Genomic DNA, 21,391 nt, shown 5'->3' with positions numbered 1-21,391 from the left:
TTAAAGTTGTATAGTTTCTGAGATGTGTTACTTTGATGTGAGCCCTTTTCTGTTGTATTGTTTTCTGTTGTATTGCAGGACAGCTGGTAATGCATAGACTGTATGAAGCAAATAAAGAAGAAATTGATGCTCAGATTATGCAAAGGCTAATAGATGATGCTTTGAAAAAGAAACAAGAAGAAGAAGAAGCAAAGCAAGTATTTGGAGGGGGGGGGGAGATAGAGATTTAATTAAAACAGACTACAATGAAGGTTGGTCTACAAAAAAACAAAACCCACCATTGGTATTCTTTTGTGCCATGGCTTACCTTTACAGACAGTAAACTAATTGTTAAGCAGCCCAGTCCAGATTTAGTTGTTTTATTTTTACTGAGATGTGTATAACCTGCTAGACTGAATATGGGCAGACCAAGATGGATTTCCCCCCCCCCCCCAAAATAATGTATATACAGGACTATTGCAGTTTATTTTCATGCATGTTATATTATCATTTGAATTGTTTGAATTCTACTTCAGAAAATGATGCCTCCAACCCAGCTTAACAAAAATAGAAGTAGCCACATTCCACCTCAGCAATAGCCAAGCAAATTACCAGTAAAGTTCTGGAACTGTATTTTACAATGTAATAACTCTCTGAAGTACTTGGGAGTAACATTGGGCAGATCATTAACCTTCCAGCAACAGGAAAAAAACGGCTGCAAAATTGAAAAGCCACAATAATTTACTAAACAGATGGGCTGGAACATCCTGCGATGCTGATGCTAACACCCTACGAACAGCAGCCTTGGCTTTGTCTATGGAGATACTCAATCATTCAGGTCATGGTTTCTTGGATGAGAAGCAAAACGTCTTCAAGGAAAAAACAGAAAGTCCAGTTGCCTCTTGAAAAAAGTACCTTTGGGATGGGCTTGGCTTTGGTTTATTCCACAGCTAAATATTATGCTGGCTTAACAGTGCCCACATCCAAATGGTTAATGTCCAACTCCGACAAACAATGCGTACCATCTCTGGCACATTGCATCCCACTCCTGTGCACTGGTTATCAGTACTTAGCAATGTCATACCACCCAGCAGTGGGTTTCATTTACCTTCCCTACTGGTTTACAAATGTGAGCGCGCACACGGTGCTGTTGCATTACATCGGGGTGGATAGGCAAAGCCTCGCGCAACCACCACTACTGGTTCGCCCATACCAGAGAGATACCACCCCACATTAGAAGACAACAAGCTCTCATTTGGCTATGGTTAAGGATGCTGAACTACAAGTCCCTCCCTATTCACCAGGACAATGCACAGCCTGCCATAGGCCAGTTTGGAAAACAGCTATTGAATTAACATCTACCCAGTTTAAACCTAAGAATGACTGGAGAGAGGAATGGTCCAAGGTACCAAACCACCTATTTTTGACTTGCCTCACTTGTCTGGTCGAAATTGAACAGAATTAGGTGTGATACTGGAAGACTTGCCTCTGCCCTGGAGCAGTAGGGATGGTAAGATTCCCCTTGCTGCAATTGTGATGCTGATATGCAAACTATTATATGGGGCAAGATTGCCTACAATGTGTGTTCTCTTGTTCCCTAGAAGATATGAATGAAGCAACACCAGTGGTGATGGACTGGATAGCTGAATTGGACATCCAGTTGTGAGGCTACTGCCATATCCCCATAGAAGTTTTACTTATAATTAGATGAACCGTGTATATATCATTACTTCTCTTCTGTCGTGCTCTCATCTTACGGTAAATAGATAATAAATTGCTTGAACTTCTAATTGCAGAAGAGAACTGCAAGAATTGTTAAAACTGCAAGCTGAGGAATCTGCTGAAGACAGAGGTAAGAAATACAATTGTGTATTTAGAATTATTACAGTGATGAAGTTAATGTTGTGCATATTAATCATATTGTTAAACTCACAAGCACTACTAAACAAGGAAGAATTAAAATCTGGGGCATGACCCTGTCCCTATCATTCATCATGCCTACCACACTCATACAGTATATGAATAAAGGTAAAGGTTCCCCTCACACATATGTGCTAGTTGTTCCTGACTCTGGGGGGGGGGGTGCTTATCTCCATTTCAAAGCCAAAGAGCCAGCGCTGTCCGAAGAAGTCTCCATGGTCATGTGGTCAGCATGATTAAATGCCGAAGCAGCACAGAATGCTGTTACCTTCCCACCAAAGTTGGTCCCTATTTTATTACTTGCATTTTTACATGCTTTCAAACTGCTAGGTTGGCAGAAGCTGGGACAAGCAACAGCAGCTCACTCAGTTACATGGCACTAGGGATTCTAACTGCTGAACTGCTGACCTTTCTGATCAACAAGCTCAGCATCTTAGCCACTGAGCCACCATGTCCACAGTATATCAATAGGGCTTGCCAAAACATAAACATGGAACTGGAAGGCATCTGATGTACACCATAAGGGTATTATCAGAAATTAAACAAATGAATGGCTTGGGCAAGAGCCTCATAGCAGTATCAGGAAATAAATTCCATAGATGTGAGGCCACCAATTTCTAACGGCTAACCCAAGCATTTATTCCAAGTTCTGAAAATGGATGACTTCTCATTGATATTCAAGTACTCCTTATAACTCTGAACCGTGGAATCTAGCACTCTGACTTTATTTGTAATTTTAGGATTCTTGTCTGATTGTATTATGTTTTTCTAAAGCTTAAATTGGGATCCAATGTTGGGTTGTCTCATGACTTTCTAAACTGTTCATATTGTTTATAGTACAATAAAGTCTCACCTTAGAGTTCCAAAATTGCTTTATACATGTTTCCATAAAAAATGTTTTTCTTGCATTTCTAGAATCTGCAGAGTTTATGGAAGGTAGCTTCAGGATTGAAAGAGGCCAACCAGAACGAGATGATTCTTCTGAACCTAAACAGAAAGAATTATCTGGAGGTTAGGATATCACAGATATTTATCTTTGTTTTCTGACAAACATCAAGTTGTTTTATTACATTATTGTGTCTGTAACTCTACTACAGAAAATCTGAGGGCAGCAAAGTATTTTTCTTACCATGTCTTCTTTTTCAAATTTCTTTGACAAAGTTCTTGCTACAAATAATATTCTTCTGTCTGTTAAGACATTCTTAAAGTATAATTTTCATGTGGAAACATCCATTTCTGCACTGACTGAACTAAGATGTCATTTGAATCATACTAGCATACTAACATCTAAAACACTAATCTGTGAGTTATTCCTGCTGAGAGCCACACCTGGCCTGTAGAATTATATATCCAAAGGACATGATTTAAGTATGTATTGGGCAGAATGATCACAAAGAAAGTACATATTACAAATATGATAATATTACTCTCCATAGTTACTCTCCAATGATGTATTAATAATTTCTCTCTTTATTCACATTTAAAATTGTAATTTTGTGATACAATATGGAACCTGTGGGGATAGAGCCAAGGCTTTTGAAGAGCTAAAACCTGCTCTGGGGCCATGTTGTAAAGTCTGACAGTAGCCAACCTAAAGAATAAAATTTTTATAAAGTTTTTTTTCATTACATAATGGAAATTTTGACTGTGAAAATCAGCTTACCTCCTTCGGTACCAGCTATTGAAGTTCAAATCAAAGTTGCATCAGAGCAATTATACATCACAAATAATAACAGAATTAGCCCATCTCCCTTATTTGTACACTTTGCATTAACTTTTATTCAATAGCTTTATTTTAATAATCTTCAATTCTCTATAACTTTATGGTTTCTTAGCATACTTTTCAGCTTTATATGGATCAGGGGAAATCCATTTAATAAGAAACCTCAGTGTTTTTATATACTTGTTTACAGAAACAGTGAAGTTTGTAGATCAGAGTGATGAAGCACAGGTTTCTGCAGACTCCAAAGAACCTGAAGAATCTAAGACAGGTTAGATTTATATATCAGTAATATTTCATTATAGGAGACAACTATTTTTATTCCTCTAATCCTGTGTCACTATTAGTGTTTTGTTTTCACTGTATTTTTAATGTAAAAATACAAGGAGCATCTGTGATTTGATGGCCTTCCAAATCTATCATCATCACCACCAATGTATCTATTAAATATCACCATTTTTTTTTTTTTATGACCATCAAATTAATATATTTGTTAGTTATCCTGTTGTTTAAAACTTCTTTTTACTGGCTTAATTTGATAAACTTTCAGAAGCAAAGCCTACAAAGTGAAAATCCTGAGAACATCAAAACTGCTAATTTCTTAAATATTTTGAAAGCTCTTAATGTTCCAAATACAATATGCAAAATTAAGTAATAATGATTCTCTCCTGGTCTCCACAGAATCAACAGAACCCCTTGAAAGTGAAGAAAAATCTGTATCACAATACGAACACCTGAAAAGTATGGCATCTGAACTAGGTTAGTGGTTGACTGGGTCAAGGGGTGCCACGGGGTGGTCTACATTGAATAACCCATTACAAATGGTTTATATAATCATTCCAAATTTTTTTTCCTTAAAAACGTAGAGTTGAAACAAACTTTGGTTTTGTGCCCTGTCCCAGTTTAATGTTGCAGTTATGTCCTCCTTAGAATACTTCATTCTTCCTCCATCCAATTTTTCATTTTTCCTTCATTAGCACACCTATTCCTCATTGAGCTGCTAGAGGAATTTCACCTGTTAAGTATTTCTCCCTCCCCCTTTTAGATTTCTGAACTTCTGCAGAAGTCCTCTCAGGTCTATTTAGTTTGTCGGTCCTCCTTCTTGTGAAGTCTTCCATTTTGGCTCCATAAGAACTGGACAAAGTATCAAGAAGAAAGTCCTGCCAGCACACATAAGAGAGCATCTTATTGTTAATGCATAATTGTTTCCTAAAATGCAACTTGATTTGTTTAGGAGTCACGATGCCTGGGTATCCCGAAGATGGTTTCCCAGATGTAGTAGAAATAGACCCACTTAGAAGCAAGGTCACCCAGTTCCAGAATAACTGGCAAAAATTAGAGCAACATGTTGCAGAATCACTTTTGGTCCAGATTACAGAATTGGAGATTGATGGGCAGACTCCAGAAATGCTGCTTAATAAGACTGTACAAGCTATGCAACGTAAGTAATTCACATTCATTGTTCTTCAAAATTATTTTTTCCTCAGGAGATTTGGGTGGTTTTTGGCTTCATTTTATTAACAATTTCTTCAAATTATAAATAAAGTTGGTTAAAACAAGCTTGTACAAATTATGAGCTGAAGAAGCAAATAACGTCTTATAATTGCGGTGAACATCATAGTACCGTATTATATGTACACATGCTTCTACTACTTAGAAAACAAACAATAAGAGCAAGAGAAATCATTTGAAGTTAATATTTAACATTCTATAAACCTTTAATTGGTTTAATACAAAGGCTGTTTTAATATGAATGCACTATCCTGAATAATCAACATGACTTATTTTACTCATATTTGAAAAAAAGTATTCATGTATTAAAATAAACCATTTTATATACTTTTTTTTTAATGGACTGCCAGCAGAAGAATAGAAGGAAATAGAAAAGTGTTCTTGCCATTTGATTATGAAATTGAAGGCAATGTTGACAAGCTGGTTTGGCTTCATCTAGAGATAAATGAACAAAACAGGACTTAATCATAGGAAATCAGAGGATACTATTAATTATAGTCTATTTGAAGAGAATGAATGAAGGGAAGGGATCTACTTTTCAAATATGATGGCTTTTCTGCTGAATTGCCTCTTAGAATCGCGTACTACCTGTTAATATGAATATGGATTCACAGGTCCTACTTAAAGAGTCGATGTCCACTGTAATCAGGAACTTTGCACAAAAGGATATACCAGATGCATCCTTTCTGAACCATGGGAGTCTTCAGACAGCCACCTACTCTCCAGTTCCGTGATAGTGAACCTATGGCACACGTGGCACAGGTGGCACGCGGAGCCATTTGTTATGGCACTAGAGCCGTTGGCTCCAGTGCTGACTTCGGCCTTCTTTTAGGGCTGTTTTTCGCCCTCTGGAGGCTTCCTTGAAGCCTCCAGAGCGTGAAAAACTGGCCCTACAGGCAAACCGAAAGTTCTGGAATGACTTCCAGTTTGCTCATAGGGGAGCTTCCGGGAAGCTCCTGAAGCCTCTGGAGAGCCTCGGGAGGGGACACTGTTTTCAGCCTCCCCAGGTTCCTAGAAAGCCTCTGGAGCCTGGAGAGGGCACAAAAAGTGTTGCAAATGCAGGGGGATCACACGCACATGGTCGTGCGCATAGCATTATAGGTGTGAGCATGCCCACGTGTGACCCCCTTGCGCTCCGCCCACTTTTGGCACGCAATCCAAATAAGGTTAGCCCTCACTGTCCTAGTTACTTCTTGACTATTGCAATGCTGTCTTGCTTCCAGATGTAATTCAGGATTCTGTTTGTTACCTATAAGGTGCTACATGGCTATGGCATGTGTGCCACAGGTGGCAGGTGGAGCCCTCTCTGTGGGCACGTGAGCTGTCACCCAGCTCAACTCCACCACACATGTGCATGCACCTCCCACTGGCCAGCTGATTTTTTGGTCTCTGCCACGCATGCGGAAGATGCACGTGCATGCACAGGGGAGCGGGGGCTCACATGCATGGGGGCAGGGGGAGCATGGGGGGTGCAGCGTCCCCCCGACACACACTTCATTTTTGGTCCCAGGAAGATTCAGGATGCCAGGTAAGTGCAGGCCCGCACAGAAGCTCTTGGAGGGTGAAAAATGGGCCTCCTGGAAGTCCGGAAATGGGCCTGTTTTTGGCCTCCGGAGGGCCTCCGGATCCCAGGGAAGGCTGTTTCCACCCTCCTGGGGGCTCAAGGAAAACCTCTGGAGTTTGGGGATGGCGAAAAAATGCCCCCCCACCATGTTTCAGGAGGTCGACTAGGCTACAAGGGGGGGGTCACACATGCATGCATGGAGGTGGGGTCATGCACATGCGCAGAGGGGCGCATTGCATTATGTGTGTGGGCAAACACACGTGCTATCACCCCCGTGTGCACCATTTTGGCACGCGAGGACAAAAAGGTTAGCCATCACTGGCATAGGCCCTGGTTAACTGAGGGGCCACCTGTCTCACATAACATTGGTCCACTCAATTCAATCCTGTAGGGTTGGTGTACTCTGATTAAACATTGTCATCTCTAAGAGCTCTAGAAGTGCACCTTCTTTATAGCAATAGTGGCCCTCTGGAATGAGGTTACCCCCAATATCCAATTGACCCCAGATTAAACAATAATCTGTTGTTATTTAGAAACCCAGTGAAGACCTTAACGAATCACACAGAACGTTGGTGAGGGAGATTGAGATCCCTCACTTCATCACATCTGCCATAACTTCATTTTTATTGTTATTGATATTATTGTTATTTCTTTCTTTGAATGTTATGAGTCACCCAGATTCATGAGAGTTGAGCTGCATACAAATTTAATAATAACAATAATACCATCAAACAACATCTGCTATCCTAGGTCCGTGGGAAGGACTCGATAGGTTGATAAAAATGCCAAATGCAATCTAAATATCTGGCTGACCATGCAACCAACCATTAATTATTATTATCTTAAATGTCAGGGATCATAGATATTGATTGATGCATTCTCCTGAATATTGAAAGTTATCAGAGCTAGTAGTTATAATATTGCTATACTTTATGGCAGTGACTTACATATTTTTATATAAAAAATTTGGTGTGTACAGGAAATATGGTATGCTATTAGAAGGGACAGAGGGAATCAGTTCAAAGCTACACATATCGAATTGGGGGTGGTGATTTTTTAACAGGAGGTTCTGGTTCAGAGCTTTCATGATTTATAATGATGATAAACAGAAACTATCCACACTGCTTTTATTCTTCACAATATTGATTCATAATAAACCATGTGCTGTAATAAATGAACAATATCACGAACCTTCATTTCCTGAATATATATTTCTTTGAGCTTTTTGTTTTAAATCTCAGGACTCAAAGGCTGTCACCTAATGTACAAGAATATGGAACTACAATGGGTGATGGTGACAGTTGATAGAAGATTATGTCTTACGTACCTGTAAAGGGTGGGATGATGTCACCAGATTATTTTTTCCATTATAGCATCACTTTGGTTAGGAGCACATAGTTATGGACACTATTATTCCTTATGAATCACTGATTTCAACAATCCTGTATTTGTACACCTACACATCAATCTGATATGTTAGAACTCTAGTTTTTAGCATGCTCCACCATCTTTTCATGATGGTTAGGAATTTGTGAATTAGAATCCTAATACATTTCTGGAATACCAGAGTATAATCTGATCAATCTTTGGTTTGAAGAATTTCGTTATCATATAGAATTCCATACAAATTTCTATTTTATCTCTGGTCCTGCATGTACAGTATTTTTTTTAATGGCCTGAAAACTGACTATTTCCGACAGAAACTTTTAAATATCATGGCTGGGAATTATTACCTGAAGATGAAGATGAAGAACAAGAAGATTTGCAGGCTGAAGCAGAGGCACAGGCAGAAGAAGAAGAAGAGGGTGGTGAAGAGGAAGAAGAAGAAGAGGAAGAAGTAAGCTCTAGCTATCAACTCAATAGATTATAGATTAGTAATTAGATTATTTTAAACTGTAATTTACTGAATGACATGTTATACAAGATAAAAAGTTATACAAGTTCATCTTTATAGAAAGAGTATAACTTCAAGAATGCAATGTTTGCTTATGAACGAAAGGCCAGCTAGCTTTTTGCATATATGCAAATATGATGGCCGAAGAAGTCTATCCATAATGCCTAATTTGTGGAGTCCTGCAGGATTCAGTACACTCTCTGCTCTTGTTTAACATCTATATGACGCCTTAGGGCAGGGGTGTCCAAACTTGAGAACTTTAAGACTTGTGGACTTCAATTCCCAGAATTCCCCAGCCAACAGCCCTGCCTTAGGGGGAAGTCAGCTATTGCCATGGGACAAGGCTGCTGATATCTTGTTTTGGTATTTGGCAGCTGTGGGAGTTTGGATGTGGAACAATAAGTTTCAGCCCAATCTAGCAAGACTAAGTAGGCTTGGGTTTTGGGACCTCTTGGATGGGATGGAACTGCCACAAACAAAACTCGTGCATGACTTGGAAGTCTTTCTGGACATATGGTTCCTTCTTTCTCCCACCTCCTTATCTCCTATCTACACTATCAAACTGGTTATGTCCCAAGCAATGGAGGTTTTCTTAAAATTATTTGTTCATTAGATTTAAATCTAACCTTAGGTCCAGGCAGCTTGAATGTGAATTTCCCTTTGTTTTATCCCCTAACAACCACCCTAGGAGAGAGATGGGGTTAAGAGACAGAGTGATTGACCAAAGTCACCCAATAGGTTTCCACACCTGCAGGTGGAATTGAATCTGGAGTCATCATTCCTTGTTCAACACCTTAACCAAATATGGAATGGATCTGCAGCTCTGAATTATCTAGTTCTGGGCCAATATGTTAGAGTAAATCCAGATTCTTTAAAGTGTTAATGTAAGTACTCTTATCAGAAATATTTTGCTGTTTTAAGGATGAAGAAAAAATTATTGAGAGGAAGAGACACATGGGAGATACAAAGAATTTCTGTCCAGTGATTCTGAAGGAAAACTTTATCCTTTATCCAGGAAATTCTGAAAATGCAGCTAAATATCGAGAAAAACACTATTATTTTTCAACTCCAGAAAACAGAGATAAATTTCTAGAAAATCCTGACGAGTATGTTTCTCACAATGAACCATTAAAAGTATGTAGATCTTACATACTGGAGCTATATGAATTAACACTGATTGAAGTTCCAATATTTTCAAATGTGTACCTGCATGTGCGCATCTGTATTTATTTGTGTTTAACATGTGATATTTTGATACATTGACAGAATGACAATGGTGATGATAATAGGTAATGATATTCAGGTCTCCCCATGAAACAATGGATTCCCCGACTGTGTATCTACAGTCATATAGCAAAAATTGGTTCAGCACATTTTTCTGGATTGATTTGTTTTGTGCAAAAACAACTTCCATTCAGAGCATCTGGGAAATATTGCAAAATCATTCACAAATTGGTGCTCAATTAAATGAGCAGCTCTCTAGTGCAAAGCAAAATTTGAAAATATCAGACCTACCAATACTATCTTCTAGAAACTATTGGAGAATAGTCTTTCTGGCAAAACATTTTGAGACCTAGGCTCCTTACCTCTTAAGTAGTCCAACTGATAAGTTGTACTTGGGTCTGAATATTACTTATATGTTGAATTAGAGGTTATTTCTGAGCAAGAGAAGGTTCAGAACTCAATACTGAAGTGAAGCTGTTACAAGATGCTGTTGGCTCTGATGGCTAGGGAAGGAAAAATGTTGGTCCATATATTAGTAACAGAGTTGGAAGGGACCTTGGAGGTCTTCAACGTGCTCAGGAAAGAAACCCTGTACCATTTCAGACAAATGGTTATCCATTCTCTTCTTAAAAACTGTCAGTATTGGAGCATCTGCAACTTCTAGAGGCAAGTCACAAATTAAGCTTAGTTAAATAGAGGTTTCATATGGTCTACCTGCCAGAGATCAACATAGTCTTCTTTGTTTGAAAATGGCTCTGGGGCTCACTATACTATACTTCCATCTCTGTATTACTTAAATGAATAACAATTCAGTATATCAATAAAACCATTGTTGAACTCCAGTTCCAAACACTCCTTGCTAGCATAATTGGTAATGCTAGGGATTGTAATTTTACAATATTTGATAGCTAACAGTTTTCATCCTTCCTTTAAAATACAGATCACATTTTCATTTTGTAAGTTAGGAAAGGTCTTCTCTGAGACACATCTATGTAGTATTCTTACAGAAATAGTTTATCATTACCGTCTTCTGGGATCTGTTCAATTTCACAGTTTTGACTCCAGCTCTGGAAATGTATGGTGGTCTCTCATCTAATGACAAACTTCATCTGCTCCTGCTTAGATTTTTGAGATTATCCAAAGTTAGCTGGATCTTTCCACATAGTATAGCTGGGTTGCTTACTTATTTATTGTTTCTTTTAACTGCTAAGGCTATGCAGTGCTTCAGGTTTAATTCCAAAGAGATGCTTTGAAATGTGCAGATGTATGAATACAGCATCTGAACAGCTGTCATGCAACTTAACTTTCTATATGTAATTCTGTACTCATGCTGAAGTATTTACTATTAGTCACTATTAATACATTTGAAAATATGGATCTTCTGCCTGATGTTTCTCAAAAAGGTTTTTCTTAGAAATATTAATTCGACAATCTTATTAATCAAGACCTTCTCTTTTAAAAAAAACTATATAATGATATTCACACATTTCCTTTTCAGGCTCCTCCTATAAGAATATTTCTGTTAGGGCCACATGGAACGGGTAAAACAGTCTGTGCCCGGTGGTTAGCAGATAAGCTAAATATTTTTCATATTCAATTTGAAGAACGCTTACAAGAATTGGTCATGATCAAAACAGGAAAAAGAGTTGGACTTGAAGAGGAGGAGGAGGAAGAGGAAGGTGAGGGAACACAGGAGTTGGGAGAATCCACTATTCCTGAAGGTGCACCTGAATTTGAATTTGGGAGTGAAGAGGAAAGTAAGCCCATTCATGAGGTAATCGAGCTACTATATATATATATTCCTTGTTAGCTTCCTCCAAAGTGGAAGATGAGTTTCCATCAAAGAAAGTTATGATGGGAGATTACAATATTGCTAATGGAAAGAAGACAAGTTATAATTCTAATTCCTACTTTTTAGCTCATCTTTAACCACCCTATTGTGCCAGTTGGGCTACAGGAAGACATCAATCATTTCTGATTCTTATTTTAACAATGTTAAATTAGCATCTATTCACTTCATATACCAATTGACTCCATATTACAGCAAGCTAAACAGGTTTAGAGGAGAGATGTTGCAATAACATCAGTCTAAAAGAACTAAGTTTCATTAGCCCAATAGTCCCACCAAACCCAGTGTATGGAATGCATGCTATTTTGGTTGAATGTCTCCACAACAGTGTAGGAATTGTGCTGATATAATGTCTACTCTTCAGTACAGATAGTCCTCAATTTATGCCATAATTACGCCCATAATTACAATCATTCATTGGGTGGTCATGGATCTGCATCCAATTTTATGGCCTTTTTTACAGGGGCTGATAAGCAAACCCAGCAATCATTAAGTGAACTCATTGTTCACTATGGGACGTTTTTTTCCTCAGAAAGTGGAAGTACAATACAATACAATAGCAGAGTTGGAAGGAATCTTGGAGGTCTTCTAGTCCAACTCCCTGCCTAGGCAGGAAACCCTATACCGTTTCAGACAGATGGCTATCCAACATCTTCTTAAAGACTTCCAGTGTTGGGGCATTCACAGCTTCTGGAGGCAAGCTGTTCCACTGATTAATTGTTCTAACTGTCAGGAAATTTCTCCTCAGTTCTAAGTTGCTTCTCTCCTTGATTGGTTTCTACCCATTGCTTCTTGTTCTACCCTCAGGTGCCTTGGAAAATAGTTTGACTCCCTCTTCTTTGTGGCAACCCCTGAAATATTGGAACACTGCTATCATGTCTCCCCTAGTCCTTCTTTTCATTAAACTAGACATACCCAGTTCCTGCAACCGTTCCTCATATGTTTTAGCCTCCAGTCCCCTAATCATCTTGGTTGCTCTTCTCTGCACTCTTTCTAGAGTCTTCACATCTTTTCTACATCGTGGTGACCAAAACTGAATGCAGTATTCCAAGTGTGGCCTTACCAAGGCATTATAAAGTGGTATTAACACTTCACATGATCTTGATTCTATCCCTCCCTTGATGCAGCCTAGAACTGTGTTGGCTTTTTTGGCAGCTGCTGCACACTGCTGGCTCGTATTTAAATGGTTGTCCACTAGGACTCCAAGATCCCTTTCACAGTTACTACCGGTAGATTTTGGTTTCTGGCAAAAATGTTGTAAACCATGGTCATGTGACCATGGGATGCTGCAAATAGCCATAAATGCAGGCCAGTTGCTGATGCCCAAAATGCAGTTCACACTTATGACCATTGCAGCATCCCCATTGTCATGTGATCAAAGTTCAGACACTTCTCAACTGATTCATATTTACGAAGGTTGCAGTATCTTGGGGTCATGTGATCACCTTTTGCAACTTTCTGACAAGCAAAGTCAATGAAAAAGCCAGATTCACTTAACAATCGTGTTACTAGCTTAAGAACTACAGTGATTCACTGTCTTGCTTAGCAACATAAATTTTGGACTCAACTGTGGTAGTAAATTGAGGACTATCTATTTTTTTTATAGATAGTTATATTATTAGAACAGCCTAAATATGCACTTGTTCCATGAATGCATTCCTGGGAAATGAAATAAGTATATTCAATTCAAATTCTCTAATTTTATGGTACATAGAATATTATGCTCTATAACTGTATACTGTAACTATGTAATTATGAAAGGATTAAGTTAAGTGAAGCCTTCAATTATACAAAATTATTAATCACAGTCCTCAGTTAAATTACCACATATTAAATAATTATTTTTCATGATGTATTTTGATCATTTTAACAGAAATATATGCTATTAACTGATGAGGAAGAAGCAATCAAGGCCAATATATTAGAAAATGAACCAATTCCCATGGAAGTGCTTGATAATATTGTTCTTGATTGGTGGATGAAGGAGCCATTTCGGTAACCATTGTTTTTTTTTTAAATAATCTCACTTTTTCCCCTCTACATAGCATGTAGATTCCAGTTGAAAATATCAATCATATTATTTGTCCAATATTTCACATGGAGTATTTCTCCATATTTAATCCTACAATTCTTATTTTTATAAGGAAGCAACTAGCTATTTTCACAATTGAATAATAGCTAATAAGCTCTGTAAGACAAGAGCAAATCTAGATTTGTTTTAACCCTGTCTTTTTTTTTAACAACTCAGAAGTGTCCTGAAAATGAGCAAGGTCATTATAGCTTGGGTAGCCAATTCATAGTTTGTACCTTGCTTTCTTCTTTCAATGCAGGAATTTTTAAAGAAGCATTAAAAACCCCCACTAAACCTTGATTCTGCCTCAGAGATTACAACAAGATATGGATGAAATAAGAATACATACACTAACAAGTCAATCTTTCTGTTTTATTGCCAAAAGTAACCCATAGTGTATTTCTTGTGATGGGTTCAGTGTACAGACATCATCTTAAAACAAAAATAAATTGCTTTTATATTGATTGCAGTATGCTGAATATGATTTTTTGCCCAAGCACTTTCACTTCTAAGTTTAAGTTTGAATTTAAGTTTGAATTTATTAGCCGCTCCCTTTCCAAGTAGGACTCGGGGCGGCGTACAATGGGGCATATAAAACACAGAAAATATATAAAACACATAGGCGTACATACAGAACATACATACAGATACACAAACACGGACTCGGAGGAGGTAAACAATTTACATCATATAGACAGTTAAAAGACCCGCATTAAAATACCCCAATTGTAAAAACCCGATATAAAATTAAGATTTAACGTTTAAAATACAATTTAAAAACAGTTAGGAGGAATAAGAATAATTACGATTGAGCCAGGCCAGATAATTGAAAGAGGTGGGTCTTCAGCTGTACACGGAAGGAGCGGAGATCGGAAGTAATCCTGATGTCACGGGGGAGGTCATTCCACAGGGCTGGGCCCACCACAGAGAAGGCTCTGCTCCTGGGTGTCGCCCCCCGGCACTGTTTGGCGGACGGCACCCGGAGAAGTCCCTCTCTGTGTGAGCGAATTGGTCGTAGGGATGTGTGGGGCAGGATGCGATCCTGCATATAACTAGGCCCTGTGCCATGAAGCGCTTTAAAGATCATAATCAAAACCTTGAAACGCACTCGGTAGACCACAGGAAGCCAGTGCAGCTCGCGCAGGAGAGGTGTTACAGGGGAGTACCTAGTCCTCCCCATAATCACCCGCGCGGCCGCGTTCTGGACCAACTGTAGTCTCCGAGTGCATCTCAAGGGAAGCCCCATGTAGAGAGCATTGCAGTAATCCAGGCGAGACGTCACTAGCGCATGGGTGACTGTGCGTAGGGCATCCCGGTCCAATAAGGGGCGCAATTGGCGCATCAGGCGGACCTGATGGAACGCCCCCCTTGCCACGGCTGTTACATGGTTATCCATGGACAGCCGGGCATCCAGGAGGACGCCCAAATTGCGCACCTGTTCCATGGGGGCTAGTTGGACGCCCCCGATGGCCAGAGATGGAAACACCTGGTTGAACCGGGAGGCCGGAAGCCACAGCCACTCCGTCTTGGAAGGGTTGAGTTTTAGTCGGTTGCCATCCATCCAGACCCGTACGGCCTCCAGACACCGGGACATCATGTCGACGGCCTCATTGGGGTGGTTCGGGGTGGAAATGTATAGCTGAGTATCATCAGCATACAGATGATATCCCACCCCAAAACCACGGATGATCTCGCCCAGCGGTTTCATATATGTGTTGAACAGGAGAGGCGAGAGTACCGATCCCTGTGGCACTCCACATGTGAGTGGCCTCCGGGTCGAACTCTGCTCCCCTGTCAACACACGTTGCGTCCGATCAGAGAGGTAGGAGCCAAACCACCGTAAGACGGTGCCCCTGACTCCCAGCCCCTCTAGCCGGTGCAACAGGATACCATGGTCGATGGTATCGAACGCCGCCGAGAGATCTAATAGGACCAGGATAGAGGAACAACCCCTATCTCTGGCCCTCCAGAGATCATCAACCAATGCGACCAAGGCCGTCTCTGTGCTGTGCCCGGGTCGGAAGCCGGACTGGCGCGGGTCTAGATAATCATTTTCCTCCAGGTGACGTGGGAACTGCTGTGCTACCACACTCTCTACAACCTTCGCTAAAAAAGGAAGGTTGGAGACTGGACGATAATTGACTAGGTCCGTTGGGTCCAGGGAAGGCTTCTTGAGCAGGGGCCTCACCACCGCCTCTTTCAAGGCGGCCGGTAGAGAACCCTCACCCAGCGAGGCGTTCACCAGGCCCAGGAGCCAGTCGCGCGTAACCTCCCAGGATGCCAGTACAAGCCAGGAGGGACACGGGTCCAATAAACATGTGGTAGGTCGCAGACGTCCACGCAACCTGTCCAAATCCTCGATGGCAACCGAGTCGAACTCCTCCCAAAGCGGTCCCTCAAGACTCGCAACGGGCGTCTCTACTGAATCACTGAAAGGGGTCCATCCCATCCGGATTTGAGCGACTTTATCCTGTAGATAATTCCCAAACTCCTCTGCTCTGCCCTGTAATGGGGCTTCCCGTGGTCTCTCAAACAAGAGGGAACGGGTCACCCGAAACAGGGCAGCAGGGCGGTTATCTGCAGACGCAATAAGAGCGGCACAATGTTGACGTTTGGCCGCTCTTAATGCCACAAGGTACGTCTTCAAATATGCTCGTACCTGTGCTCGGTCAAATTCGGAACGGGAGGATCTCCAACGACTCTCTAGGCGTCTCTTGTGGCGTTTCATCACCCTTAGCTCCTCGGTAAACCAAGGTGCCAGGGTGGTTCGTCGCCGCAAGAGAGGCCGCAAAGGCGCCACCCGGTCTAGGGCCCCGGTAGTCGCACTATTCCATGCGTCTACCAGGTCCTCCACTCGGGGGCGGGTCAGGTCCACAGTAGGTGGCCCAAGTTCCGTCTGGAACCTATCCGGTTCCATCAGGCGCTTGGGGCGGAACCATCTAATACCTTCCAGTTCCGCCTCCTCGCGGCGGGGGGTGGCACCAGGGAAGTCCAGCCGGAGAAGTACTGGTTAGTACTAGTTCTAACCAGTACTATGGCATTTCTCAGCCCTCTGATATTTGACAATAGAAAAATTCTAGGGAAAAATAAAAATCAATTACGTCCTCCTCTTTTGAGAAAAAACCTTTCAGACATCTGAGGAGAGCTGACCCCTAAGTGTTTCTTTGCAAACAAAGCTAATCGTATCCATTTCCCTCAGACCCCTTTCACAGGAAATGTCTCGCCCCCTATTATTCTTGTCTTTCTCTCAGAATCTTTTGTACAGTGTGATGCCTCAAAATGGACAGAGTTTCTGAAATGATTTTGAAACAAAGCTTTATTTGATGCAGCTAAAATTGTTACCAATTCTGAGACTTTAAACCAAGCTATGATAATGCATGTTACCTCATTCATTGTCATAAGCCATTGTTTAGCAGGGTCTCTTAAACATTCTAACCTATTCCAAAGCAACAAACAAATTAATTTCTGGCTTTATTACTAATAGAATTTTAATTGAACTTTTGCTTTTCCAAATGGGACACAAATTCATCAAATTAAATAAAATTGTCCTCTACATCCCTGATGTGTTCTCCAATTAGCTTTACTAACAAAACAGCATGACATTTTTCTCATCGTTTGATTTTTAAAAACCAAGTAAACTAATCTCCCAAGGAATAGTGATAACTTTTTTTCTCTCCAAATATTGTTTCCATTTAGTTCTACTGGGTTTATACTTGATGGTTTTCCACGAATAGTAGAAGAGGTCCAGTACTTAGCAGAGCATTCACTTTTTCCGGATATTATAGTTTGTTTTGAAGCTGAAGAAGAGGACATTTCTGACAGACTTCTTATGAAACAAGTACTAAAATGGAAAGAGAAACAAACTAAGAAAATGGAAAAGAAGCAGCAGATTAAAGAAACGAAGGCAAAAGTGAGAGTAAGTATTACTAGTATTAATTATATAATTCAAGGACAGATAACCAAATTAATGAAAAAAACTACCTTTTTTTTAACTAGCCAAGAGCTACAGTAAGTTGGCTATTTGGAGCAGACTGGTTTAAAACTAGAATGAGAGGTTTTCTGGTTGGATAGTACCCTGTCCAAATATTTTACTAATTCAGCATTGAGGATTGAGTTGGTTGAGCTAAATGACTTCTGAGGTTACTTTCCAATCTATGATTTAAGAATAATCTATCATATCATCTTTATATACCATGTTGGATTTACTACACTATTTTTGGCTCAGTGTTTTTTATGAATTGAGGAAGACTCATTTAACAAGTGTTTGCTTCATTATCAGGGTTAATTGAAAAAAATGAGACTTAATATAGTAGATTGGTTAGAAACAATGTAAATATGTACATTAGGATATTTTATTAACAGGAAGAGCAAATTCTCAGAAGACGGGCAGAGCTTCTAAGTGAACACACAAGAAGGAGATTAGAGGTAAGAAGACTCGTAAGGCAAAATTAAATTTCATAAGTCCTATTTTTAAACATTGTTTTGAATTAATTTTATAAGAATTTATAAAATGACTAGTATTTGGACACTGCTGTAATTGAACAGAAAAGAAATTGCTAAATGATCACAGATTATAATTATGGCACATTTTTCTCTAAATTGCCTGGAATTGAATAAAGTACTTAAATGTTTTGCTTTGAGAAAACAATCATTGACTAAGAAGCCTTTGTATCCATTGTGCTCATAGACACCAGCTGTTTCTTGATCCCTGTTGTCTTCCATCAATTGATTATTTTCACAAAATACAGTAAAGATGCCATCTAGCATCATCACTATCTTAATATCTATATGCTTCAAAAGCAATATTGTTGTAAAGTTTTAAAAGGAATGTTCTTGAATTCTCTTCTGACCACCAGCATTTTCCACATACCTTAAAGGTGGTCATAGGATTTAAGAAAAGGATTTTATGGATTTGGAGTAGATTCCAACCCTAAATGAAGAGAAAATGTTAGCAAATCTCTTCTCAGATTTTACTTTGAAACAACTGAAAAATGTGTGAATGAACATAGTTTTAATTTGAAAACTTACTGAGAGCCCTAATTCCTTTTCTTTAAAATATTAAAGTTAAAGTGAATTTTCAGCACTCACTATAACCTGATATAAAAGGAAGATGCATGCTAGGATAATTTTAATATTTTATTTAATAAATCTCACTTCACTCAGGGAAGAAATGTCAAATTCATTCCGGCTGATTTATTATCACTATTATTAAATATTTAAAAAAGTAAAGAGCATTATTAAACCACATCTACCTTAATATTCCTTTTGTTAATCCATTTCTTTTAAAGAAACAGTCATACATGTGTTTCATTTTATATGTAAGAACACAACATACGTATGTTTGGTGTGTTGTTACTTGACAAGTTTTATACTTTTCTGAGGCACGTTTCGTACAATAAATTCCAGTACTATAAATAATGGTACTGGAATTTTAGGAGTCTGATGATGGTTTTGTGAAAGTTTGCATTTTAGTTCCACATTCAATACTCTAATGTCATCCAGCCTGTAAAAGGAGAGCCTTTTGAAGGATCCATTCCAGTCCTAAGGTTTAATTCTGTCCCCCTATCTATCACATATATTGCCTTATTTGTAGAAATAATGAAGTGACCAAATTATGAGCTTCAAGATGCCAAAACCTTTACATTGTGTTCACACTCTTAGTTTCAAAAGAGGTATCTGGCTTGTTTTTTTAATTTCACTAATAGCAGTTCAGCCCACTATTTCTAGTCCATGAATGTGTCTAGGCAGCAAAGTCAGTTGTATACTAATACCAGTTATTACTCTTTGAAGATCATTTATGAATTATCCACTCATCCCACGATGGAATCAGTCAGTTGCTTAGGGACTTGTACCTGTCCATCTGAAGCATTTTACATAGCCACTGCTGTTGGAAAAGAGATTTTATTTGTATTTTATGATTACTGTGGCCTTTATTTTTTCCTCTTTTTTCCACTAAAGGCTGTACAAAGTTTTAAGTTGTTGCTTCCCTAGGAACAAATTGTTCTTAAGAAAGCAATCTGTCATGAATATGAAAAAAATAAAATAAAATTAGCTCAATTTATTTATCTGGTGATAAAACTGAACTGCATAAATATTTCAAGTCAACACATAAATTGGCCCATTCAATTCACAATATTTGTTCATGGAATGTTTTTACAGAAGGATTGTGGGGTAGGATAGAGAGATAATTTTCCCTGATTTCTCCAACTGCCTACAATCCCCCCAGAAAATTAGGAATCCATGCAAAATAATGAAGGAGGTGGCAAGGGAGAAAAAAGAAAACATGAATAAAATTCACTTTCTCCACTTCTTTAGGTAGACTGTGGCTGTCAGTATTTCTTTCAACAGACAATTTCTATTTACATACTCTGGAGCTAACCCATGGATTCTCGGAGGGATAAATTAGACAGTACCAAAATTTTGTTTTTATCTTGCTTTAGCTTGATTTTATTAGGACTCTGATTTGGATGATTTAGTATTTCCTCAAGTATTGGGAGGAGAAAAGTTATGTTTCTTTTTGCCCTTGTGCAAAAATCATAATCCAGATTAGGTCACTGTAATTTCTGTGTTCAGCTTGCATCTAGTGTAAATAACATCACAAACACAGATTCAGTTGTGCTACATATTTGGATAAAGAATCAATTGCTTGAAAATGTTTTTTTTAATATTGATTGTTTTGATATGTGCTGTTGTATTGGATTCTTGTGTCTTGCCCAGAATGACTTTTTGTGAGGTGGGTTGCTATACAAATTTGATAAATTAATAAATAAATGAAACAAAATAAAATAAAATAAACTGTATGTGGAAAAGAATCAGCTTACTTTGGCTTTATTTGTGTTAGCGATAATAAGCAAGCAAAAATGAGTATAACATCATTCCAAAATTATTTTTGTCCAGAGGAGAAAAATCAGATGATTAGTAGGTTGGTCTAGACCCAGATTTCAAAAATAAGGATGTTGGAGCATAATTCTCTACTTCCTTCCTCAGGTATTCTTCTATTTCCCCCCCCCCCATTGTTACACAGTACCTTTGATTCCCCCTTCCCCAAATTATATACTTATTAGAAGCAATTTCTCTGATTTTTAAGGTTCATCCTTTCTACTTCAACCCCACCACATATAACAAAAAAATCTCATCTGAGGCTTTAGGTTCCTGAAAATCTTGGGAGCAGCCCCAGTGGTCTCCCAAAATTATTATTAAACTATAATATTTAATAATACAGAAGGGGGGTTATTAAATATTGAACTATAGGATAACGATATTAACAATGAATGAAGATGAATACACGTGTCCCAGGATAATGTTGCAAGATCCAATCTGGGTTCGTCACCAGGACCAGGAGTTTTGTCTTCTCAGCTTTCGGACTCATGCTGGACTTCATCTTAGGGAACTTCTCATACCTTATATAATGGTGATCGACCCAGATTGGATCCTGTTATATTAATGATGCTATATTTAATTTTAATTAAATATCAAGATTAGGAAATGAAATCAAATATATATTTTTGTCCTGTTGTGTTGTATTGACACTATATAGTGCCCATCGTGCCCAAAAGGGCAAATGTAAATTCAGTCCATTAAAAAGTTGAGTATCCCTGTCCTATGCTGTTCCTCAAAACATTATGTGGAATCAACATCTTACATAACTCAAAATGAGT

At 39.0% G+C, this 21,391-nt stretch overlaps 1 protein-coding gene across 1 annotated transcript in view; it reads left to right on the top strand.

Annotated features, from left to right (window-relative positions):
• AK9 (adenylate kinase 9) overlaps window positions 1-21,391 on the top strand; it is a 67,706-nt gene that overhangs the window by 31,735 nt on the left and 14,580 nt on the right. The window contains exons 18-31 of the mRNA XM_081943899.1: window positions 79-185; window positions 516-552; window positions 1,581-1,641; window positions 1,776-1,831; window positions 2,815-2,910; window positions 3,813-3,890; window positions 4,301-4,378; window positions 4,854-5,060; window positions 8,396-8,532; window positions 9,511-9,723; window positions 11,312-11,587; window positions 13,536-13,657; window positions 17,430-17,649; window positions 18,096-18,158. Coding sequence (XP_081800025.1) covers window positions 79-185; window positions 516-552; window positions 1,581-1,641; window positions 1,776-1,831; window positions 2,815-2,910; window positions 3,813-3,890; window positions 4,301-4,378; window positions 4,854-5,060; window positions 8,396-8,532; window positions 9,511-9,723; window positions 11,312-11,587; window positions 13,536-13,657; window positions 17,430-17,649; window positions 18,096-18,158 — 1,751 coding nt within the window. The remainder of the gene's footprint in view (window positions 1-78; window positions 186-515; window positions 553-1,580; window positions 1,642-1,775; window positions 1,832-2,814; window positions 2,911-3,812; window positions 3,891-4,300; window positions 4,379-4,853; window positions 5,061-8,395; window positions 8,533-9,510; window positions 9,724-11,311; window positions 11,588-13,535; window positions 13,658-17,429; window positions 17,650-18,095; window positions 18,159-21,391) is intronic.

This window comes from Natrix helvetica, assembly GCF_964273705.1.
Source record: "Natrix helvetica genome assembly, chromosome: 2".
NCBI classification, from domain to species: Eukaryota; Metazoa; Chordata; class Lepidosauria; order Squamata; family Natricidae; genus Natrix; species Natrix helvetica.
This window is presented reverse-complemented; position numbering and strand designations above follow the sequence as displayed.